Here is a 26,098-nt window from a genome sequence, read left to right on the forward strand (position 1 = left end):
GGTGTGCTAAACTAACTCTTAAAGTCTCTGCCGACGTTACCATTCATTACTACAAGCAAAACCAAACAGCTGTGTACATCACTTCCTGTACTGGTTCTACATGTGAAGTGTGGCTGAAGAAGCCGCATTTCAACTTCGAAACGCAACGGTGGAGCAACTCGAATTGTGAAAGTGATGTTTAGTAATTCTGTTGCATGGAATAAATTAGAAAAGGAACCATTAAGCTATCCACGAACAAGAGGGGTGGAATGGTAAACACCGTCTCGTGCGTTTAGTTGGTAAGCTGGCCACAGTTTATTTATTTTATCTAGCTAACTAGCTAATAATGCTAACTGGATAGCCAGCAACGTTACGTTTAACAAATCATGACCGTGTATGAAATAAGTTAGCTAGTCGTTAGCAAGCTAGCAAAGCAGAAGGAAGTGGAGTCAGTGACGTTAGTTTGCCGGCTTTTATGGCTTGTTTCTCCGTCACATTTGCTAGTTAGTCCGTAGCTAATGTTGGCTATCTAAAATGTTAAATATTTATTTATTTATTGTGGCCGCTTTAACAAGAGTTGTTGAGGCAAGGCTCGATCCCAGGTAAATTAGCTACGCCAGAAATGGTGGAATCTTTGGTTACATCATCATGACTCTCGTACAAAATCTAAAGTAAGACTAGAATGGTCTAATAATGTAAAAACACAAAACGGATTAATTTACTGAACACCATAGAGGCTACATGGTATTGGTGCATCTGTTCATGTCTGTGACCAAGCAAAAAAATCTTATTCCTAAGAAATAGCTGGGTGATTTTGTTTTATTTCATCTTTATTTAACCAGACACGTCAGTTAAGAACAAATTCTTATTTACAGTGGCGGATTTAGCAAATAGGTTAGATTTTAGAGAGAGAATGTGAATTTTGATTTTTGCTCTTCTCTCAACCTTTATTAAGAATAAAATAACCGTAAACTTGTGGGTTAACAGCCATGTTCAGGGGACAGATCGACTTTTTTTGTTTACGTCGTCAGCTCGGGGATTTGATCTCGCAACCTTTCGGTTACTGGCACAGCGCTCTAACCACTAGGCTACCTGCATGTTAGAAGTGCATAAGCCATCTGTTACTTTAAAAAACAATTAGACAGACAATATGGTCTTTAAGTATTTTTTCGTTACCACCACGACAAGCAAATATATATTATGTTTTTTTCAAGTGTTTACTTTGTTACCATGTATATGAATAGTGACAGCTGAGCACATGGAGGGAAATTCACATTTTGATGCCAGGAAATTATAGAAAAATTAAGGTAAATATAATATTTGTATTGAATGTCATTAACAAGTAGGCTATAATTAAAACAAATTGTTACATTTAAAAAAAATGTTTTGATTATTTATTTAGGATACATTGTATGCTAGCTGTTCAACTGGAGTTAGTGTGTCATTCCCACCACACTTGATTACCACCACATAATGAACTGTGATGGTAAGGAAAGAATGTGGTAATGACGAAATGTATTAGTTCATACATTTTTACTAACCTTAATCATATATGCAATTAGTCTTTTCAGGTCTCAAGTTGAAATTGAACACTTATTTGCTATTACATTTTGTATTATGTTAGGATGATGGAGTGATTGTGATGTCTATTTATGTGACTTACTATGGTTATTACTGACTTCAATTATTTTCTATGAGATGCCCCCTAAATCAACCAAGGAGAGGACAAGGACATAATTTTGTGTATATATAGTGTATGTGGACACCCATTCAAAATAGTGGATTCTACTATTTCAGCCACACCCGTTGCTGAAAGGTGAATCAAATTCAGCACACAGCCATGCAATCTCCACAGACAAACATTGACAGTAGAATGGCCCTTAGTGAAGAGCGACATTCAATGTGGCACAGTCATAGGATGCCACCATTTCCAACAAGTCCGTTCCTAAAATGTAAGCCCTGATATAGCAGCACTGGTCAACTGTAAGTGCTGTTATTGTGAAGTGGAAACGTCTAGGAGCAACAACTGCTCAACTACAAGTGGTAGGCCACACAAGCTCACAGAACGGGACTGCCGGGTGCTGACGCGCGTAAAAATCACCTGTCCTCAGTTGCAACACTTGCTACCGAATTCTGCACTGCCTCCGGTAGCAACGTCAGCAAAATAACTCTCGTCAGGAGCTTCATGAAATGGGTTTCCATTTCCGAGCAGCCCCGCCCAAGCATAAGATCACCATGCACAATGCCAAGCGTCAGCTGGACTGGTGTAAAGCTCTCTGCCATTGGAGCAGTGGAAATGCATTCTGTAGCGTGATGAATCATGCTTCACTATCTGACAGTCCAACGGATGACTCTGGATTTGGTAGATGCCAGGAAAACGATACCTGCCCCATGCATAGTGCCAACCTTACGTTTGGTGGAGGACGAATAATGGTCTTAGGCTATTTTTCATGGTTCGGGCTAGGCCCCTTAGTTCCGATGAAGGGAAATCTTAACCCTCCAGCTTACAATGACATTATAGACGATTTTGCGTTTCCAACTTTGTGGCAAAAGTTTGGAGAAGTCATGCTGAAACAGTAAAGGGCCAATGCCCCTGTGCACAAAGTGAGGGTCCCATACATAAATGGTTTGTTGAGATTGGTGTGGAAGAACTTGACTGGCCTGCACAGAGCCCTGACCTCAACCCCATCAAACACTTTTGGGATGAATCGGAACTAATGGTCTGTTCTGTATCTTCAACAAAATTAAACAGACTACTGTGACATTAAAATGTTTAATGGTATTTCTCATCAGTTTTATATGAAATGCCATTTCCACCACAGTGTCATTGCCACAATGCTAAGTCATTACTATCACTGTACATATTTGAAGCAAATGTGTATTAATTACAGTTGATATAGATTATTTTTGCCGTATGTGAACCTTTTATGCTTGTTCTTAAGATAATTCCTAAAATAATGTAAAATATTACGATTTTAATGTGGTAAATGCATGTTTCTGAGTATCTTCAAGGCCTATATGGACATTTAGACATGACAATGATAAATACATGTAATCAAAACTACCGTAGGCACAATTTTATGTAATTTCCTTTTCAACTAAAGTAGCACATTTTATGAAGTGGTGGCAATGACATTTCCCCTCGGGTATATGGGGAAACCAATAAAAATGTTTAATTTCTTTAAGTGCTATGGTCTCAGACTCTTAGATCTTGTTTCCAGACAGAGTGAAGAACATATTCAGAGATAAGAAGCAGTTTCAAGAGGTTTAAATTTAAAAGACTTGTAACATCCAGAAGTGCCTGAATTTACAAAATCAACCAGCTATGATGGAAGACTTGTATACTCAAGGTTTAGGAGTATCCTGTGTACAGTTCCTGAACCAGGATCATTTTAAATCCACCTAGCAGCCTCTCTGTAAACAGGATTAGGAGGGAGTGAATGTAATTTAAAAACAGTTTGTGCAATCAAGCTCAGAAAGTGGTCTGTCTTTTTGTTTTCTATATTTGCCCAGCCATGGCTGTTTGCCATCTTTTGAAGGTGGACAAAAGGGGCAGCAGGTAGCCTAGTGGTTAGAGCGATGGTCCAGTAACCGAAAGGTTGCTTGATCGAATCCCTAGCTGACAAGGTAAAAATCGGTCATTCTGCCCCTGAACAAGGCAGTTAGCCTACCGGGGAACAGTGGGTTGTCTTTGTAAATAAGAATTTGTTCTCAACTGACTTGCCTAGTTAAAAAATAAATAATAATAAAACCTGCTCTGTCATTTGAGCTGGGCAAACCTTACTCCCTATTCTCCTCTCTGTTTTAAATAGTTTCCAGAGTGAGAAATGGCCACAATGACCCCGTCACAAGAGCTGTCAGGTTGACTGAGTGAATACTGGCTCTAACGTTAGACTTGCAGAGGGGACTGTATTATAGGACTCTGCGGTGTTCATGGGATAAGAGCCTGACTTTATTAATGCAGATGTCTGCTGAACAGCAAGATCCTATCAGAGTTTCCAAACTTGTTCGTATTTGCCAAAGCACTACACAGCTGATTCAAATAACCAACTAATCACTCATTTGATTAATTTGAATCCGCTGTGTAGTGCTAGGGAAAACCCCGAAACGTGAACCCAGGGGGGACCCCAAGGCCGAGTTTGTGAAATCCTGTTCTGGTGCGTTTAGTTCGCGTGAATGTTTGCAACGTTGCGTAACTGTACTGAATGACACTAATCCTCAAAATGTTTTTGAACAGACATTGAGGTACGATTCCTCCCATTTGGTGGGTGTGGCTTGAAGCAATGAGTGATGTATTTAAAGGGCAGTGGCCATGCTGACAGCGTTCCCGAAAACCTCAACCCAACCCCTCACTGTTTTTCAGCTGGTCGTTCAGTACGGCACTGTTTGCGATCAATTGAACGTTCCAGAATGTAAAAACATACTGAACTCAGCTCTGGTTTGTACAGACATGCATTACTGTTCGAAAGTTTGGGGTCACTTAAATGTCCTTGTTTTTGAAAGAAAAGCACATTTTCTTTGTTCATTCAAATAACATCAAATTGATCAGAAATACAGTGTAGATATTGTTAATGTTGTAAATGACTATTGTAGCTGGAAATGGCAGATTTTTTTTATTTGATGGAATATCTACATAGGTGTACAGAGGCCCATTATCAGCAACCATACCTCCTGTGTTCCAATGGCACATTGTGTTAGCTAATCCAGAGTTGCAAAGAAAAAGACATGTTTTTATTTTTATTTATTTCACCTTTATTTAACCAGGTAGGCTAGTTGAGAACAGGTTCTCATTTGCAACTGCGACCTGGCCAAGATAAAGCATAGCAGTGTGAACAGACAACACAGAGTTACACATGGAGTAAACAATTAACAAGTCAATAACACAGTAGAGAAAAAGGGGGAGTCTATATACAATGTGTGCAAAAGGCATGAGGAGGTAGGCGAATAATTACAATATTGCAGATTAACACTGGAGTGATAAATGATCAGATGATCATGTGCAGGTAGAGATATTCTTGTGCAAAAGAGCAGAAAAGTAAATCAATAAAAACTGTGGGGATGAGGTAGGTGAAAATGGGTGGGCTATTTACCAATAGATTATGTACAGCTGCAGCGATCGGTTAGCTGCTCAGATAGCTGATGTTTGAAGTTGGTGAGGGAGATAAAAGTCTCCAACTTCAGCGATTTTTGCAATTCGTTCCAGTCACAGGCAGCAGAGTACTGGAGCGAAAGGCGGCCGAATGAGGTGTTGGCTTTAGGGATGAACAATGAGATGCACCTGCTGGAGCGCGTGCTACGGATGGGTGTTGCCATCGTGACCAGTGAGCTGAGATAAGGCGGAGCTTTGCCTAGCATGGCCTTGTAGATGACCTGGAGCCAGTGGGTCTGGCGACGAATATGTAGTGAGGGCCAGCCGACTAGAGCATACAAGTCGCAGTGGTGGGTAGTATAAGGTGCTTCAGTGACAAAACGGATGGCGCTGTGATAAACTGCATCCAGTTTGCTGAGAAGAGTGTTGGAAGCAATTTTGTAGATGACATCGCCGAAGTCGAGGATCGGTAGGATAGTCAGTTTTACTAGGGTAAGCTTGGCAGCGTGAGTGAAGGAGGCTTTGTTGCGGAATAGAAAGCCGACATTTGATTTTCGATTGGAGATGTTTGATATGAGTCTGGAAGGAGAGTTTGCAGTCTAGCCAGACACCTAGGTACTTATAGGTGTCCACATATTCAAGGTCGGATCCATCCAGTGTGGTCATGCTAGTCGGGCAAGCGGGTGCAGGCAGCGATCGGTTGAAAAGCATGCATTTGGTTTTACTAGCGTTTAAGAGCAGTTGGAGGCCACGGAAGGAGTGTTGTATGGCATTGAAGCTCGATTGGAGGTTAGATAGCACAGTGTCCAATGACTGGCCGAAAGTGTATAGAATGGTGTCGTCTGCGTAGAGGTGGATCAGGGAATCGCCCGCAGCAAGAGCAACATCATTGATATACACAGAGAAAAGAGTCGGCCCGAGAATTGAACCCTGTGGCAGCCCATAGAGACTGCCAGAGGACCGGACAACATGCCCTCCGATTTGACACACTGAACTCTGTCTGCAAAGTAATTGGTGAACCAGGCAAGGCAGTCATCTGAAAAACCGAGGCTACTGAGTCTGCCGATAAGAATATGGTGATTGACAGAGTCAAGCCTTGGCAAGGTCGATGAAGACTGCTGCATAGTACATATGTCACTGGCCAATAAAAATAAAAGATTAAGATGGGCAAAAGAACGCACTAAACCATCATCCCGGAGTCGCCTCTTCACTGTTGATATTGAGACTGGTGTTTTGCATGTACTATTTAATGAAGCTGTCAGTTGAGGACTTGTAAGGCGTCTTTTTCAAACTAGACACTAATGTACTGTCCTCTTGCTCAGTTGTGCACCGGGCCTCCCACTCCTCTTTCTATTCTGGTTAGAGCCAGTTTGCGCTGTTCTGTGAAGGGAGTAGTACAGAGCGTTGTACGAGATCTTCAGTTTCTTGGCAATTTCTCGCATGGAATAGCCTTCATTTCTCAGAACAAGAATAGACTGACGAGTTTCAGAAGAAAGGTATTTATTTCTGGCCATTTTGAGCCTGTAATCGAACCCACAAATGCTGATGCTCCAGATACTCAACTAGTCTAAAGAAGGCCAGTTTATTTGCTTCTTTAATTAGAACAACAGTTTTCAGCGGTGCTAACATAATTGCAAAAGGGGTTTCTAATGATCAATTAGCCTTTTGAAATGATAAGCTAGGATTAGCAAACACAATGTGCCATTGGAACACAGGGGGGATGGTTGCTCTCCATTTGTGGAAGAGACTGCAATGATTGCTTGTTCTTCTCCTACAGTTTGATGCTGAATATGCAAAAACAGGATTTGACAACAGTTGGCGAACTACTGTTTACACAATCAGCCAACCAGTGCTGTGTAACCATTCATTTGCTACCATTTAACATGTATTGGACATTACAAAAATCTGGATTTTTGTAACAAAGCCCTTTTACTACTTCCCCAGAGTCAGATGAACTCATGGATACCATTTTATGTCTCTGCATCCAGTATGAAGGAAGTTGGAGGTCGTTTTGTTAGTGTTAGCGCAATGACAAAGTCTATGGTATCTACTAGTATGCTAGCAGTTACCATAGACTTCCAGTCATTGCACTAACGCTAGTTAGCAATTGTGCTAAAGCTAGTTAGCGATTTCTTTCCAACTGCGCTCAGAGACATAGAAATGCTATCCACAAGTTCATTGGACTCTGGGGAAGTAGATAAAGGGCTTGGTTGACAAAATCCTGAAGTATCCCTTTTATGGTCTGAAGTGCACTTGCCCATTAGTCAAGTAAGGAGTAGGCTTTTGGTTGCCTGTCAGATATGATCACTTACATGCAGAAATGCAATATTCTGTCTTTTATATGAACGTAGTGAATGAACCACACATTTTTATGTTGCCCAATGGAACAACCACAGAGTAAGCTCAACTTGCACGACTGCTCAGTTCACTTGCCCTTGGTGACAAGGCAACTTGTTATGCCTGTTGATACTTGTGGCTGTTTCATTAGTGTTAGCCTTCCTATTTGTCAGATCCATTGCTGACCCTGCTCCCTTTCTGTCCAATCAGGGCAAGACATTACATTTTCCCCCAACACAATCTAACAATGATGTTGAACCTGTCCCAGGCTGCCATCTATATGTTTTCTGTCCAGTACTCTGGAATGATAGTAGCGGTGGAAAGGCAACACATTCGCCGTTCATGTCTGTGTGACTCTTAGTGCCCTTTTTTGTTATGTTTATGTGGTTATCCTCAGTTTTTCTGGTTGGTCCCTATGGTTGTCATTGCTTAGCTACTGAGCCGTGCAGCTTGTCATCATGGTTGCAATGAGTGCTGTCCCAGAGGTGTGTGTGGGTGCTTGAGCCACAAATAAACTTTGCACTATGGAAACTCCTCAAACTAGTTACTACCCAAGCAGCAGTAGACAGTAAAGGAGAAGCTGTAGAGAATTATTTTTCTTTTTTTCTCTTCAGCGGTGAGCCTGTCCCAGTGGACTCAGACCTGAGGGAGCAGCTAAAGAGACATGTACCAGCTGCAATGACAATGAATGGCCAGTGTGTTGCTATGACAAGGGGCTAGCCCTCATTAATATGATGACACTTTTTTCATACTGTGTATGCTAATGTTTTAATTGCCTGGAGCGCCCTTCTACGGGTGTGTGCTGCTATGGTGACCAATTAGCTGAGATAAGGCGGGGCTTTACCTAGAAAATACTTGTAGATGACCTGGAGCCAGTGGGTTTGGTGACGAGTATGAAGCGATTACCAGCCAACGAGAGCATACAGGTTGCAGTGGTGGATAGTATACAGGGCTTTGGTGACAAAACAGATGGCACTGTGATAGACTGCATCCAATTTGTTGAGTAGTGTTGGAGGGTATTTTGTAAATGACATCGCCGACGTCAAGGATGGTCAGTTTTACGAAGGTATGTTTGGCAGCATGAGGATGCTTTGTTGCGAAATACGAAGCTGATTCTGGATTGGAGATGCTTAATGTGAGCCTGGAAGGAGAGTTTACAGTCTAAACAGACACCTAGGTACTTGTAGTTGTCCGCATATTCTAAGTCAGAACCGTCCAGAGTAGTGATGGATGGGCAGGTGCGGTTGAAGAGCATGCATTTAGTTTTACTTGCATTTAAGAGCAGTTGAAGGCCACGGAAGGAGAGTTGTATGACATTGAAGCATTGAAGCTTGCCTGGAGGTTAGTTAGTGTCCAAAGAAGGGCCAGAAGTATACAGAATGGTGTAGTCTGCGGAGAGATGGATCAGAGAATCACCAGCAGCAAGAGCGACATCATTGAGGTGTACAGAGAAGAGAGTTTTCCCGAGAATTGAACCCTGTGGCACCCCCATAGACTGCCAGAGGCCCGGACAGCAGGCCCCCTGATTTGACACACTGAACTCTATCGGAGAAGTAGTTGGTAATCCAGGCGAGGCAGTCATTTGAGAAACCAAGGCTGTTGAGTCTGCCTATAACAATGTGGTGATTGACAGAGTAGAAAGCCTTGGCCAGGTCGATGACTACAGCTGCACAGTATTGTCTCTTATCGATGGCGGTTAAGATATCGTTTAGGACCTTTGAACGTGGCTGCGGTGCACCCATGACCAGCTTTGAAACCAGATTGCATAGCGGAGAAGGTACGGTGGGATTCAAAATGGTCTGTAATCTGTTTGTTAACTTGGCTTTCGAAGACCTTAGAAAGGCAGGGTAGGATGGATATAGGTCTGTAGCAGTTTGTGCCTGGAGTGTCTCCCTATTGTATTGTCACCTTACACCTGAGAGTGGTAGTGAGCCGAGGGGGAGAGCTGTTTCGTCTACTCTTTCCCCTCACATGGTTTCTGTAAGCTTTGTTCATATCGTATCTTCCTATACCCTCACACAGGGTGATAACAGCTTTGTTAATGGAACACTGGTGGCAGGTGATATGTTGGTAAGGTTCTTTTGACAATCCTGAGGTGAAACGTAGCAGAAGTCTGCATGACTCTAAGTGGAGCCGATCTTCAGTGTGGAGAACTGTATGGTTCTGAATAGAGTGCAAGGATTTGAGGGCCTTTTCCGCCCAAGCTTCAAAGCCGTTTTGGAGCAGATTTGCAGACTACAGAGATCACAAGGTTAAAGCTGGAGAGCACAGTCTTCCACAGCTGACAGATGCTGACGGATGGATGGATATAGTACGCGTTCCTCTAATCAGACGAACATGGCATCGCTCCAGTCCCTCATCCTTCTTTTCGTGTCTGGCATCCCGCTCTGCTTCGGCAGGTTAAGGCTTTGGCAGCAGACTAACGCAAGGCCTATCAACTGTTTCTACCCCATCCTCTTCCTCCCACTCCTACACCCCCACTGCTGCTCTGCAGCTCTCCTTTGGGACAGACACACACCAGATGTTTTCGAGTACTTGGCTACTTTCCGCCACTCTTTTCTTCTCTTCTGTTGCGCTGCCTGTCTTTGCTTTTTGCTGTGGGGGGAGGTTCGTCGTTCTGTATTTGCCAGCAGTCTGTTGAGCTGGCTGGCTGACTGCTCCCCTCCCCCAGGACTGCGGGTCTCTTAGTGGGTCCCCTGTGCCTGGCCGACAGACTGGTCGGCTGCATGGCTATGGGCTGCGCATGTGTGGGATCCTGAATAACCAGCCACGCTAACAGAGATCCTTAGATAATGATTTATATATACATTTCGCATACTTCTCGCTCTCTGCCCCCCCTTCCATCCATCCCCACCTCGTTTCTCTCTCTACCCTCAGCCCCCTCGATGACTACTATTCTCTCATCTATTCCAGTGTGTGCGAGTATGCATGTGTACATACAGTATACATGTAATAGTGATGGCTCCAGGCAGAAAAGGATTGTCCCATATCTTGCCTGTAATCTTCCATAGCTGCCATCACTCAGTTTAAAGTGTGTGCTGCTGTACTGTCTGAGGAGGAGGGGGTGATGTGAGGAGGTGGAAGAACACTGGAGGGAAGATATTTGTTTTGGCTGACTCGGGCCTGCATGAGCTCGTCATGCCAGTTCTCCCTCTGACTTTCAAATGTCGGGACTCGAGAGAGAGGGAATGTAGCCTAGATTGAATGCTGGTGAGACAACTAAACTAGCTACTTGCATTGGGCCTACTCTGCGTCCTCTCTCCCTTTCCTTTTGTCATTCTCAGATTCCCTCACATAGCATCACACAGCCTGAGGAACAGGGGCATCGAAATCAAGTCACTGGCTCTTTTTATATGTGTGCTGAGAAGGCAAGGCCATGGCTTTGTCAAGGGAGTTGCCAGCTGCCAAGTTGTCCTGCTACACTATATCCCAGGCAGCAACCCTATATCCCATTTCAAATCAATACGGCCCCTGAGAGCTTAACCGGGCTGGGATGATACTATACACACCCTGTTGATCATCTGACTATTCATGTTAACACCTGTGAAACTGCAATGGACATTGGACATGCAGCAGTATAGTGTGCATTTAAGCCATAGTAAATGAAGGGTATCATGTTTGCTCTAAGGATTTAGCCACTATGCCTATATGGTTGCTGTCTATATGATGCTGCTGGCCACACTCATTTGAGAGGACTACCTGAAGTTTCACCTTCCACCTGCTCATATTTAAAGTTGAAAGAAAAAAAGTACTCATCAAAAGCAAATGTTTTTTTTCCTTCTTCCTCTCCTCACTCCCTCCCCCTTTCTAACTCTCCTTCCTGTTCCAGTATCTCCACATTTTGCTGACTCATGTCATGCTCTCACCCTCTTGTTTTTCCATTTCTCTCTCTCTCTCTCTCTCTGTCTCTGTCTCTCTCTCTCTGTCTCCCTCTCTGTCTATGTCTGTCTCTCTCTCTCTCTGTTTCTGTCTCTCTCTGTTTCTGTCTCTCTGTTTCTCTGTCTCTCTGTGTCTCTGTCTGTCTCTGTGTGTCTGTGTGTGTGTGTGTGTAATGAACTTGTTTCCTCATTGTCTGGAGATTAAGGAGTATTGAAGCTGAAAAGGCGGGTTAAGGGAGATTTCTGTTGAAACTGATGTGCTCACATTTGCACATCTCACACATGCATATCAGGGTTTTCATGGCTTCTGTTATGTAAATGCGGAACCGGACATTTGACCAGCAGCACTTTAATTTCCCAGACATTTGAGAAATGTACCGAACCCATGTGCATTGAGTGCATAACCTGAATAGGGCGTCCACCCACGGTGCTCAGAATGACAATCACATTTAGAAAATGTAAATAAATAAATGTAAGTTGAGGATGCAAGGACGTGTATCCATACTGTGCACTTTGAAGATGAGAAACAAACCCAATCACTAGCATAGGCCGAGCATGAGTTTCAAGTTTGGGGAAGCACATTTTCACCATCAAAATGCACCATTATAATATAGCATTCCATGCATCATCGCATTTGCAGATTTATGTAAGACCCTACTATTTGTAATGTGATGAGTAGATTGGACCCTTTACTCAGTCCTTTGTTGAAGCACCTTTTTAGCAGCGATTAGTCTCGAGTCTTCTTGGGTATGACACTACAAGCTTGGCACACCTGTATTTGGTGAGTTTCTCCCATTCTTCTCTGCAGATCCTTTCAAGCTCTGTCAGGTTGGATGGGGAGCGTTGCTGTACAGCTACATTATTTTCAGGTTTCTCCAGAGACGTTCGATTGGGCTCTGGCTGGGCAACTCAAGGACATTCAGAGACTTGTCCCGAAGCCACGCCTGCGTTGTTTTGACTGTGCTTAGGGTCGTTCTCCTGTTTTTAAGGTCAACCGTCCTGAACGCTCTGGAGCAGGTTTTCATCAAGGATCTCTCTGTACTTTGCTCTGTTCATCATTCCCTCGATCCTGACTAGTCCCCCTGCACCTGAAAAACATCCCCACAGCATGATGCTGCCACCACCATGCTTCACCGTAGGGATGGTGCCAGGTTTCATCCAGACCTGAATGTCAGGCATCACACCAATCTTGGTTTCATCAGACCAGAGAATCTTGCTTCTCATGGTCTGCGAGTCCTTTAGGTGACTTTTGGCAAACTTCAAACTTGCTGTCATGTGCCTTTTTACTGAGGAGTGGCTTCCGTCTGGCCACTCTACCATAAAGGCCTGATTGGTGGAGTGCTGCAGAGGAACTCTGGAGCTCTGTCAGTGACCATCGGGTTCTTGGTCACCTCCCTGACCAAGGCCCTACTCCCTCGATTCCGTAGTTTGGCCGGGCGGTCAGCTCTAGGAAGAGTCTTGGTGGTTCTGAACTTCATCCATTTAAGAAAGATTGAGGCCACTGTGTTCTTGGGGACCTTCAATGCAAACATTTTTGGTACCCTTCTCCAGATCTGTGCCTTGACACAATCCTGTCTCGGAGCTCTACGGAAAAATCTTTTGACATCATGGCTTGTTTTTTGCTCTGACATACACTGTCAACTGTGGGACCTTTTTATATAAACAAGTGTGTGTGTCTGCCTTTCCAAATTACCTGTGGTAAATTCAATTGATTGGACATGGAGTCCAATCAAGTTGTAGAAACATCTCAAGGATGATCAATGGAAACCGGATGCACCGGAGCTCAATTTCGAGTCTCATTGTCACGGTCGTCCTCCTCTTCATCTGAAGAGGAGAGGTGAGAAGGATCAGAGGACCAAAAATGCGGCGTGGTATGTGTTCATCATGAATTTTAATAAAGAAAACACTGAACACTGAAACACTATACAAAAACAATAAACTAAATAACAACCATGAAGCTAATGAGAACTGTGCCAAAACAAGCAATCAACATAGACAATCACCCACAAACAAACAGTGCAACCCAGGCTACCTAAGTATGATTCTCAATCAGAGACAACTAATGACACCTGCCTCTGATTGAGAACCATACTAGGCTGACACACAGAAATCCCCAAAATCATAGAAAATCAAACTTCGACTGCCCACCCCAACTCACGCCCTGACCATACTAAATAATGAATACAAAACAAAGGAAATAAAGGTCAGAACGTGACACTCATAGCAAAAGGTCTGAATACTGATGTACATTTTTTTTGCTTTGTCATTTATGGGGTGTTTTGTGTAGATTGAGGGATTTAAAAAAAATGTATCCAATAAATAATGCTGTAATATAACAAAATGTGCAAAGTCAAGGGGTCTGGATACTTTCTGAATGCACTGTAAAGTAGCTAAATCAAAAAACAAAAATTGGTCACATACACATTAGAGGTCAACAGATTATGATATTTCAACGCCAATACTGATTATTGGAGGCCAAAAACCAGATACCGATTTAAATCGGCCGATTTAATAAAAAAAAAATGTATTTGTAATAATGACAATTACAACAATAATGAATGAACACTTATTTTAACTAATGCATCAATAAAATCAATTTAGACTCAAATAAATAATGAAACATGTTCAATTTGGTTTAAATAATGCAAAAACAAAGTGTTGGAGAAGAAAGTAAAAGTGCAATATGTGCCATGTAAAAAAAGCTAACGTTTAAGTTCCTTGCTCAGAACATGAGAACATATGAAAGCTGGTGGTTCCTTTTAACATGAGTCTTCAATATTCCCAGGTAAGAAGTTTTAGGTTGTAGTTATTATAGGACTATTTCTCTCTATGCCATTTGTATTTCATATACCTGACTATTCGATATAGGGACTTTAGTATTGCCAGTGTAACAGTATAGCTTCCGTACCTTTCCTCGCTCCTACCTGTGCTCGAACCAGGAACACAACGACAACAGCCACCCTCGAAGCAGCGTTACCCATGCAGAGCAAGGGGAACAACTACTCCAAGTCTCAGAGCGAGTGATGTTTGTTGGCTTTTCACTGTATTCGTGTTACAGGTGGGCTCCTCGTGAGGCAGGTGGTTAGAGCATTGGACTAGTTAACCGTAAGGTTGCAAGATTGATTCCCTGAGCTGACAAGGTAAAAATCTGTCGTTCTGCCCCTGAACAAGGCAGTTAACCCACCGTTCCTAGGCAGTCATTGAAAGAATGTGTTATTAACTGACTTGCCTAGTTAAATAAAGATTAAATAAAGGTGTAAAAAAACAAAAAAAACATCGGCGTCCAAAATTAACGATTTCAGATTATGAAAACTTGAAATCGGCCCTAATTAATCGGTCTGCCTCTAATACACATGTTTAGCATACGTTTTCAAAATGCATACTGCCTCCAGCTCATTGCAGCGTTGTGTGTGATGCGTTGATGAAGCCTGCCTTACGTTGCCTATGCATTTGAATGAGAAGCGCACTTCAATAACCAGCTGATTTAAAAAAAAGCTGAGTGTTTATTATAATTAAAATGCTCTCTTTTTAATCGTGGCCCTAAAACTATTGTTAACAGATTGCATGAATAGTTTTTGTGAAATGGTTTGGCTAGCTGACAGATTTTCCACAAAAAGGCTGTATTGTGCCTGTGATGCATAAAGAATATATGTGCCAATTTAATTCTACGAAATTATGCAAATTAACCCATAGACCAATAAGCATAACTGGTCAAATGTATTTCCATCAATGAGTAGGCTATAAAGCATTATTTCGCAATGTTTGTTTTGAGGTGGGGGGGGGGTACATATCATTATTATACACGCACACACTCTCGCCCATTGACTCTCATCCTGTTTTCTGCAACTCTGTATCTCTCTCTTCCATTCTGAAAATCCCTGGGCTCTCAATTTGGGATTAGGATTAGAGGTAGTCTGAGGCTGGCGTCTTTAATGTGCACTAATTGATTCGTGAGTGCCGACGTGTCGGGTTCTCCAACAGATAGCCTTCGCAAGGAAGGAGGATTACGTGAGCACAAGTAGCAGGATCGTTTAACGACCCACGATCATTCTATGGTCTGTTTGAGGGGTAGTGGTGGTGGTAGTAGTAGGACTTTTTCCTAGAGCTAAAACGTTTTCCACTGCTTTCTATCTTGATTCTCTGAATCGCTTCAGATTCTCTGAGCTTGTGTTTCTTTCTGCTCCTCGGTTGCTGCCAGCGGTCTGTTCTCTTCGAAGGCGTCCATATTGAAGCTCCTGTTATGCCTGATTCCTCCTGGCTCTTTCCAGCTGGGCTGAAAAGCTGAAAACAAACAAGCTGTTTTTTCCGGCTGTGCATTATTTATGTGGTAAACAGTTAGTCTAATTGGGAAAGATGCCAGCAGCAACAATAGATTATTATAGGATGTCAATTGTAACAACTTCTTAACCACCTACCTCTCTCTCGTTGTCTTTCAGAGCACCATTCTCGTGATTGGTCTGAGCTCCCCGGTCCGCAAGGCCTGGTGGACCCCTCCCCCTTGGAAGTGTCTCTCAGCCCAGAGTGTCCGTCAGAATGGGACAATAGCCGCAGTCACCATCGGACCGTCCCCTTTCTCTCTTTGCTCTCTGTCTGCCTTGTCCCCACACCCTTCCCCTAACACACACACAGCCAGCCAGCCAGCCAGCCCCTAACTACTCCTCCATTCACTGTTCTGGTTTCTGTCCACTCCCTCTTCCTACCTCTAGCCAGCCTTGTCAAGCCAAACAAAACCATAATCCTCTGTAAAAGATAGGGACCTATACAGCTGCCTGTGCTCTCTTTTGTTGTTGGCGGCTGTTTATTTAGAGGGCCCCATGAGACTAGAGAACACAAGGCAGCACAACAGCACCCAGTCAGCCATTTTACTGGAAACAAACGAGCTGTGGTGGTGGTTTGGACACTGATGGAGTTCTAGTAGCATGATGTTGGGCTGGCATTGCCACCACACGCCATTGATGAACCAGAGGGCCACCAGCAGACTTTGGAGATCAACACATCTCAACTTGTGGTGGGACAAGAGATTGAAATAAAGACATCTATCTTTTTTCAGGATATTTTATTTTTACCTCCATTTTTTTGCCTCTCCAGTGATCAGCTAAACCAAAGTGCCTTTCTTGGTTTCTCACTGTGCTTTTACTATAAACCTGATCTAACTTCATATCACACTCCGATATCTGAAAATAGATTAAAAAAGAAACATTTCAACATCTCAAGGATTTTGCACTTTTCATTGATGCACCTCCATACCTTTGCTTGTTGCACTTGTCATATCATACAGTTGCACAATACTGACAGTGCACACTTGTTTACAGTAAAAACATACACCTGTTGACAATCCCACCCCGTATTTTACCCAGCCACAAAGTAAGCATTCTCTCACAGCGTTCCTCTAGTGTAGGTTGCTAGGACTAACGAAGCCAAACCTATCACCAAACCGCTCTTCAAGTTCCTTGTGACGCAGAGCCGGCGAAATGGCGACGTGGCTACAGTCAAAATGGCGCTACCTGTTCATGTTCCTGGGTGTCCAGCTGGTCGTCATGGCACTGCTGTCCCGTGAGGGCTACCACAAGCGAGTGTCGTATTTCATCAGGATTTTCCGCAAGCTGGAGACCACTGCGACGGGGACATCCGGTGCCGGCTCGCCCCACGCACGCAATCACACGGGCAGTGACGTCTATGCCAACTTGTCCCTCCTGGCCAAGGCCCACGGCCGGGGCGAGGACATGCCCTACTGCCCAAAGACGTCTCCCCTGATAGGTGAGTTCACACACAGAAATAGAAATCCTAGAACTGGCAGCCCCATTTATATTTCTCTGAGTTCACCAGCCGTCGTCTTCAGTTACCCAGCGCTCCCTGTACCTCTTACTTCAATCCCTCTCCAGACTGAAACTGAAGAGGGAATGTTTATTTACAATGTACGCCAGAACAATACTTTCTCATAAAAAGAAAGTGGCTCGGATACTTGATTAGTGTGCCAGAAAACAAAATGTGGGCAGTCAGAAAGCCTCGGTTGGTTTGTTGTGGAAGGGAATTTCCAAATAATTCCACACATAAAACCATCCTTACTTGTTAGTTGGCTACTGATCTGACCAGGTTGGATGGGTACCCAAGGCACCCTGGATTCCTGGGAAAGTTACCAGAATTTTGAGTAGACATGATATGGTGGAACCTTTGCTTCACCTATACAGTCAGGAATTGTTCAATGATGGCCCCTAGTAAGGGAAGGAAGGATGTGTTTTGACTTTGAGATCATTCAAACTGAGCCAAGACTTGATGGCGGCTGACCCAACAGGAGTGTTTGTTGTACGCTTCGACTAGAGGGACTGAATATACTTGTTCAAATGGTCAGTTTACCTTGTGTCCAACTTCCTACTTTTTTGCATTCAAATTTGGATATACACACTGAAGCTAAGAGATTTGCCTACAGCAAAGGCTCCTATAATGTTTTGCTTTTATTTATTTGTATATTGTTTTTGTACCTTTTTTATTTAACTAGGCAAGTTAGTTGAGAACAAATTCTTATTTTCAATGACTGCCTAGGAACAGTGGGTTAACTTCCTTGTTCAGGGGAAGAACGACAGATTACCTTGTTAGCTCGGGATTCTATAAGTCCAACGCTCTAACCACTAGGCTATCTGCCGCCCCAATCAGTAGGTTGTCCATGCTAGCATGCTCGTTCTAACAGGGTTTTGGGGATTTGAGATCAAATGTTTGACATGAGACGACCGTATGTTTCCACAAGTATTTGTTTGCAGTGGTTACTAACTTTGAAGTGACAAACTTCAAAGCACATAGGCTACATAGCCTAGGCCTACACTCCCCCATGTATTTATTTGGACAGTGAAGCTAAAATGTTTTAATTTGTCTCTATACTGCAGCATTTTGGATTGGAGGTACATTTTATGAGACAACAGAACAGAATGGATTAAAGGGGGCACACTGCATTCTGTACTGTCTCATGTAAAACATTTGATCTCAAATCCCCAAAACCCTGTTAGAATGAGCATGCTAGCATGGACAGCCTACTGATTTTTAATTAATTGGTGTGTTACGATATCGGTCTAGCAATAAAATGCTGTTATGACATCTAGCTTCTTCTCATCCCATTTCTCTTTTCAGGTGGACCGATCCACGTCAGCTTTCCTTCCGGGTTGACGCTTGCCCAAGTTGCGCGGAAGAATCCATTGGTGGTCCTCGGGGGGCGCTACAGGCCGCCTGATTGTGAGGCGCGGCACCGCACCGCCATAATCATTCCCCACAGAAACCGGGAGCACCACCTGAAGTTCCTCCTCTACTACCTTCACCCATTTCTACAGCGACAGCAGCTCAACTACGGCATCTACATCATCCACCAGGTGAAATGCATTCGTATATATACACACACACATTGTTTCAACAGGTTCATTTTTAAAGGGGCAGTCGTCAGTTGCTACATACCTTTTTGGATGTATAAATTAATGATATGTACCCATTGATTCTTGAAGAATATAACTTATAAATGCCTCATGAGCCTAGTTCAACTGTCACACTCTGAGAACCCAACATAAGTTTGTTTTTCTCCAATGTTTGTAAACAAACACTGTCTAGCCTCAAAACATGGTTAAAACGGTCATGAATGTTCAGTCCTTGCATCCGTAGCTCTATGAATTGGAGTGGTAACACATTTCTCCAGCACCTTCCCTCAGCCTTTTACCGAAAAGCGGTTGTGAGAAACACTTTGTTTCAACTGCTGATTGCTGTTTTAAAGACAACATTAATGTTATCAATTGATTGTGCAATCTGTAATACAACCTATCAGTATGAATATGTGCTTTACCCTTCCTGCAATTGACCAAAATATATATTCATTTGGACTACCTTCTAGCTGTAGTGGTGAGGCCAAGTATACATTCAGCCTAGATCAAAACCACCCTCTGGTGTCCTAACCATGGAATCACACACAGCCTTATAGTTGAAAGATGCTTTCCGGAAGGCTTAACCGAGTTTAATCTTCTTAACAACTTGTAGCAATCCCTTTGTTTACACTTTAAACAAGCACTTTGTTTTACCCTCACACTGTTAGTCAAGTTGTCACTGCCTGCTTGTTGTTTACCTGCAACATATGAATGCCAAGCCAACCTCTATCAAGTTAGAGCCAGGTTAATTTTGAGACGCTAAGGCATTTACCATTAGAAAGATGTTACAGCATCATGTCTAAAGCATTTATTCATGACTCTGCATGTGTGCAGTATTTTTTGCGTAACCACTGCCAGATTGCACTCAACTCAAACAAGATAATGCAAGCTAGCAGCAGTTCAAGCATTTGTGTGTCTTCAGCTGTGGTTGGTTGTCATAGTTACACACACACACTGAACCACAGGAACAAATACTACTCATGCTATTGACCTCGGTGAGGAACTAGTAATTCAATACCTGCAGTGACCTAGGCAGTGGCGTAGTTCCTTTATGCCAACAGAGTCCATCATTGAAACCAGACCTGTGTCGCCTACGGTCGGCTTTATGAGACTACTAATGGAGATTAAACTGTATAAAAATGAAGTCGCACACTCTTTATATTTAATACACTTATGGAACCAATGTCAATGTTTACCTTATATTCATTTATCAGCGGGGGCCCAAATATGATATATGCACTACATGGTCAAAAGTATGTGGACACCCCTTCAAATGGTTTAGGCTATTTCAACCACACCTTTTGCTGACAGGTGTGCAAAATCGAGCACACAGCCATGCAATCTCCATAGTCAAACATTGGCAGTAGAATGGCCCGTACTTAAGAGCACAGTGACTTTCAACGCGGCACCGTCATAGGTTGCCACCTTTCCAACAAGTCAGTCCGTCAAATTTCTTCCCTGCTTAAACTGCCCCGCTCAACTGTAAATGCTGTTATTGTGAAGTGGAAACGTCTAAGAGCAACAACGTCTCAGCCACGAAGTGGTAGGCCACACAAGCTCACAAAACGGGACCGCCAAGTGCTGAAGCACGTCGCACGTAAAAGTCTGTCCTCGAGTTGCAACACTCACTACCGAGTTCCAAACTGCCTCTGGAAGCAACGTCAGCACAAAAACTGTTCGTCTGGAGCTTCATGAAATTGGTTACCATGGCCGAGCAGCTACATACAAGCCTAAGATCACAATGCTCTATGCCAAGTGTCGGCTGATGGTGTAAAGCTCGCAGCCATTGGACTCTGGAGCAGTGGAAACACGTTCTCTGGAGTGATGAATCACTCTTCACCATCTGGCAGTCCGACGGACGAATCTGGGTTTGGCAGATGCCAGGAGAATGCTACCTGCCCTAATGCAAGTGCCAACTGTAAAGTTTGGTGGAGGAGGAATAATGGTTGGGGGCTATTTTTCATGTTTCGGACTAGGCCCCTTCCAGTGAAGGGAACTCTTAACTTAGTGGCAACAGTTTGGGGATGGCCCTTTCCTGTTTCAGCATAACAATGCCCCCGTGCACAAAGCGAGGTCCATACAGAGATGGTTTGTTGAGATCAGTGTGGAATAACTTGACTGGCCTGCACAGAGCCCTGACCTCAAACCCATCGAACACCTTTGGGATGAATTGGAATGTAGACTGCGAGCCAGGCCTAATCGCCCAACATCAGTGCCGACCTCCCTAATGCTTTTGTGGCTGAATTGAAGCCCCCGCAGCAATGTTCCAACATCTAGTGGAAAGACTTCCCAGAAGAGTGGAGGCTGTTATAGCAGCAAAGGGATGACCAACCCCATATTAATGCCCATGATTTTGGAATGATGTTTGACAAGCAGGTGTCCACATACACTACATGGCAAAAAGTATCTTTACCCATCTATGGTTCTGCTGAGACGCGCTTTTAAATGGATCGTCATTAGCTCAATGACAGGAAGTGTATGGGAACAGCTAGCATGTCATTGCACTACCGCTTGCAGCAATGCACCCTATTACCCTTGCCACCACTGCAAAAACAAAAACTAGGGGAAATAGCGAACGTTCATAATGAATAACCTATTTTTATTGTTATAATTTGTATAGAGACTATGTCAATATTGAATATTTGCAGGTTGTTGCTGACATAAGGGTCTCTAAATGCCATTAAAACATGTCTTACTTGGCCCTCTTTAGGCTGGTAACTACACGTTTAACCGGGCCAAGCTGATGAACGTTGGGTTCCGGGAGGCCATGCGGGAGGATGACTGGGACTGCCTGTTCTTCCATGATGTGGACCTCATCCCCGAGGACGACCGCAACACCTACATGTGCGACGCCAACCCGAAGCACGCCGCCATCGCCATGGACAAGTTTGGATACAAGTCAGTCAATTCTCATTTTTATTTTTTCCCCCTCTTTTTCCTCTTATGGTTATTAGTTCCTCTTTTCACCGTGAGTCTCATTGATTTTCACAAGTTTATTCAACACAAAATGTATTATTTTAGTTGTCATTTAGTTCTTTCATTATGCGTGGCTTCACTCATTTCTGATTTCACTTGTTCCCTATCTGATCCTTCATTTTTATTTTAATCCTGTCATTCTCCTAGGCTGCCTTACAAGATGTATTTCGGAGGGGTGTCCGCGTTGTCTCCACTGCACTACCTGAAGATGAACGGCTTCCCCAACAACTACTGGGGCTGGGGAGGAGAGGACGATGACATTGGAGTCAGGTGAGAGGGGTCCTTGGGAGTTTTGGGGGTGGAACATTGAGCCAATTCATTGAGCTATGGACCCATTGTGGTTTGTTCTGTCTAACAAAATGATACAATTTAAAGACACTGAATAATCCTATTATTTATAATAGATAATAACCCAATTAAAATTATTTCTCTCTCTTTCCTTCCCTCTCTCCCATTCTCAGAGTATCCCTAGGAGGGATGTTCATCTCTCGTCCATCGGTGAAGGTGGGCCGATACAAGATGATTAAACACAAGCTGGACAAGGGAAACGATGTGAACCCCAGGAGGTATGGTACAGCACTGACACGTGTTTGTGTATGGCTGGGGTCCATTCAGTAGGGTGACACGTTCAGATTCTTTCAAATAGGCAGCACATTGTATCTGTACATTTTTTTTTATTTCCATCTGCTACCTCTGAATGTTGCCCTCTATCGAATAAGACCTAGGTCTGTTGAATAAACCCACAGTCCATCACTAAGCTCCCCTCTCCCTGCCTCCTCCTAGGTTCAACATGCTGGCCAAGACACGTCAGACGTGGAAGCTGGACGGCATGAACACTGTGGAGTACGAGGTGCTGTCACGTGACCACTTCCCCCTCTACACCAACATCACTGTGCACATCGGCACCGAGGCCGGCCTGCATGCCATGGCGCCATCCCCCAAGATCCTTCCCAAAGCCCCAGAAAAGCCGCCAGTCGAAGCCCCCACCAAACCTCCAGCCAAGCTCCAACAGGAACAACAACAGAACCAACCCACGAACCACTGACTTGGACCACCTTTACCCACTCCACTCCCATCCACCACCAACTCTTCCTCCTAACTTATACCTGGGAGCAGGGATGTGAGAGGGGGCCCTGGACCCTTAAATCGCTCCTTTCTTTGCCTTCACACCTCCTATCAACGCCTACAGTGGGGAGAGGTGGGTGGCTCCCCCTATTGGACTAGAGGCCATTATACACACATGCCTTTTCCTTCTGTTCCTTCCTCTGGTCTGATCAGCATTCTCAACTGAGACTTTAACAATAGCAGAGCCTGAACCGAAGACCAATGCTCTCCACTGCCTAGATAGAATCTGTGGGCCGAGGCTTTGTCTGCCTATATGAATTACTGTCGCATTCTCCACTCTAGTTGTGATTCTCGAGCTTGTCCAGCTGTCTCACCACTCCACTGACTGACTCTGTGAAAGGGACTTATGGTAGAGGAGAGGAAAAAAGACTGACTCTATGAGTTTATATCGCTGCCAAAAAAAAACGTTGCCTTAGAAAAACCTGTCTTGTTCTATTTGTCCTTTTAGTAGAACTTCAGGTCGAGAGTTATGAATGGAACCGGTTTCTAGTGATAGCAAGATTAGGGGATAGAATAAATAAATGAAAAACCATTTTATGCTACTGATATTGCAATAGCATATGGGTCTTTCTGCTGATTAGGTGGCTTTTGAGAAGGAGAACTTGATTTCACCCAATTTTAACATTCTGCCATAAAGAGCACATGTTCAAAACACGGTTTCCCATCTTGAGGTCAAATTAAAGAAATGACCATGGTAGGTTCCAAATAAAGTAACAGAGTTGACCGTAACCGGGTTAAATCAGCCATTAATCCCCCATCCGAGGGAATGGAAGCTTGTTGTGTGCAACAGGGAGGGGCAATTGAATGCAAATTCAATTGTTCAAACATTTCTAGCCTGTTTATTTATGGGTAAAAGGGTAGATGTGTTATGTTCGACCTGCTCTGTTTTCCATCAAAAAACACCAGACAATGGCCAGAAAGAGTAGAACCAGCTCACCTGTTTGTACACTATGATTTGACTATTAGATGTTCAATCCTTCTTTTAAAATAAATATTTCAAGAGGAATTTCACCATATTAAAACGAGAGTTCAGTTCACTTTTTTTTTCTTTAAAATGAATCACTAATCACATTAAGTAATTAACTCTTCAGAAATGACAAAATAACTAGGGCTTTCAAATAATGGTGAGTTAAGTAGGTTAAAATCTTCCTAGAAGTCACAGGATGCTTAGGGATATGTCAAAATACTGAATTTTGGCTGATTAAAATGTCTTTATTAAATCAGATTTATTACATTTTCTTTGTGGTCGGTATTAAAGGACACTTCATTTAATAGAACAGGGTTTTAATATTTAATTTCTACTTAATATAGCAAAGGGACACAAAAGGCACTAATTTCAGAACGACCCATATGTAACTGGTTTTACAGTTTAATATTATACGAAGTGCTGCTACCCTGAATATTGACAGGGGTAAGTGCTGTTTGCAATTAGCGTGGTAGTCACTCCCTGGGCCCGTCTTCATAAAGCATCTGAGTAGGAGTGCTGATCTAGGATCAGGTCCTCCGTGTTCATATCAAATTCATTATGAAAAAGGCAACAATGATCCTATATCAGAACACCTAGTCTGAGGCACATGCACAATACAGGCCCTGAATATCAGGCTGATTATTGAAGGATTTTCTCACAGTATGTTCAGTTCTGGCACATCTTTTTGGTATGGTTGGGTTTCATCTTATCACTACAATCAGAATGTCTTTTCTCCGGTTATCTCCTTCAATCTCTAGATTGCATTGACATGGGGTTGCATTTTGCCTTGTCAAATAGAATAGGTGCGGGTGACATGATTAATGCACTTCCTTCAGGTGGGCTGGCTATATTCACATCAGAATGGTGGTTTGTCATGGTCTTTTATCTTATTGTTTGTTACCTTATGGAGCTTTTATGTTGGTTTCCTATGATTTGTCAATGTAGCTTAAAACTGAGGGATTCAAGTCCCAGTGGGCTCTCCATAGTCAGAGACTTGGGATCCATCTCCATACTCTAAATTGGCTGAATGGTTTGAAAACCAGGAGAGCTGAAAACCAGGAACGTTGTCCATGGATGACCAGAAACCACTATAATTAATTAGGTCTATAAACGGAATCAGGCACTGGTAAGTGATGTGGAAACAAGTGGTTGTAGTACACTCATTGGTTGTAGTGATTCTGCTGAAGCACTGATTTAAAGATTGATATAGGTATACTGGGTTAGCAGTTACAGCATTTCTCCACTAGCCATTCTTTCAACATATTACTTGTTTTATTTTGTGCTATCTAAAATCTGTCACCCCTAGAATTCCCCAGTGCAATGTACTCCTCACTGCATGGCTTGTCTCCTGACTTTCCTCTTTGCATGCTGTCTGGACCCCCTGACCAATATGATTGTTTACACTAGATCCCTACTAGGAATTGAACCTCTGTGTGTACATTACATAGAGGACTCGGGCCTCTTGGCTGAAACCAAAGATGGCTTCGAGAGAAAGCATTGGACGCCTGATAGTTGTGCTGGCGGTTGCATGCTGACATGGGAATAGATAGGATTCCACTTACTCCAGGTATGTTGAGGTTTGTGTATGTTCTACTATCTGATCTATGAATCTCTTGACCTTTTCTACTCCATATGAAGCCTGATTATGCATGACACACAGACGCTGTATTAGATGAGTGGAATGTACAGAAAACCACACACCTACCACTGACATGAATTCACATTTGAGTTTCTAGAAGCATGCTGAAGTGTATGCTTGTGTAGTGATTTGTAAGACGTATGCTATATGTACCTTTTAACACTTCATGTAGTGGTTTATTATTATGTCTATTTGTGCTCTGCAGTTTGTTTCAGTTGATGTATAGCTTGACTTTCACTCCATTATGATGTGGATACGCTGTCCAGGGTGATGGCGCCAGAAGATGGAGCTCACCGCAGGGCATTGAAAATGTAACAGGGACAATGTGATACTGTATTTCTGATTTTTAATTCCTCTATCAATGAAGTCTGCACAGTCCAGAGTGGCCTTATACAATGATTAATAAACAAAGATTAGTCAAACACCTGTGAAGTTCCTTCTGACTGGATGAACTGTGTGGGATACCCGTTCTGTAGCTGAACACAGCTCTGGTTGACAGTCTTGCAAGAGGCCATTTTTTTTACACTATTGTAAAGTAGTCTGTCTGACAGCTCTTGGTCACAGCTTTTTGCTGTGTAGTCACGTGAGTTGCGTCAGCCAGGCTAATTGTATGTAAAGAGGATAGAACACAATCTACAGTATTTGAGAAAAGTGACGTAAGAAATAATGAACAGCTTCTTGTCATAAATGATACAAAACAAATGCTTTTTACTA

General features: G+C 43.1%; 1 protein-coding gene across 1 annotated transcript; it reads left to right on the forward strand.

The window, feature by feature from the left end:
* The first annotated feature begins 88 nt into the window (after positions 1–88).
* On the forward strand, positions 89–25,806 carry LOC124020670 (beta-1,4-galactosyltransferase 3-like). The gene is made up of 7 exons (XM_046335912.1): positions 89–278; positions 15,720–17,040; positions 18,403–18,638; positions 21,388–21,575; positions 21,801–21,923; positions 22,115–22,219; positions 22,437–25,806. The coding sequence occupies exons 2-7, from the start codon at positions 16,755–16,757 to the stop codon at positions 22,696–22,698; spliced, it is 1,200 nt and encodes a 399-aa protein (XP_046191868.1). The 5' UTR covers positions 89–278; positions 15,720–16,754; the 3' UTR covers positions 22,699–25,806.
* Positions 25,807–26,098: the final 292 nt, after the last annotated feature.

Source organism: Oncorhynchus gorbuscha, unplaced genomic scaffold (assembly GCF_021184085.1).
Source record: "Oncorhynchus gorbuscha isolate QuinsamMale2020 ecotype Even-year unplaced genomic scaffold, OgorEven_v1.0 Un_scaffold_874, whole genome shotgun sequence".
Taxonomy (NCBI): Eukaryota; Metazoa; Chordata; class Actinopteri; order Salmoniformes; family Salmonidae; genus Oncorhynchus; species Oncorhynchus gorbuscha.

What these genes read in the sequence shown, in the direction of transcription:
- LOC124020670 (XM_046335912.1), top strand. Translation starts at nt 16,755, where the DNA reads ATGGCGACGTGGCTACAGTCAAAATGGCGCTACCTGTTCATGTTCCTG. An exon ending in AAAGACGTCTCCCCTGATAG is followed by an intron (nt 17,041 to 18,402) that starts GTGAGTTCACAC and finishes TTCTCTTTTCAG; the next exon opens with GTGGACCGATCCACGTCAGC. An exon ending in GACGATGACATTGGAGTCAG is followed by an intron (nt 21,924 to 22,114) that starts GTGAGAGGGGTC and finishes TCCCATTCTCAG; the next exon opens with AGTATCCCTAGGAGGGATGT.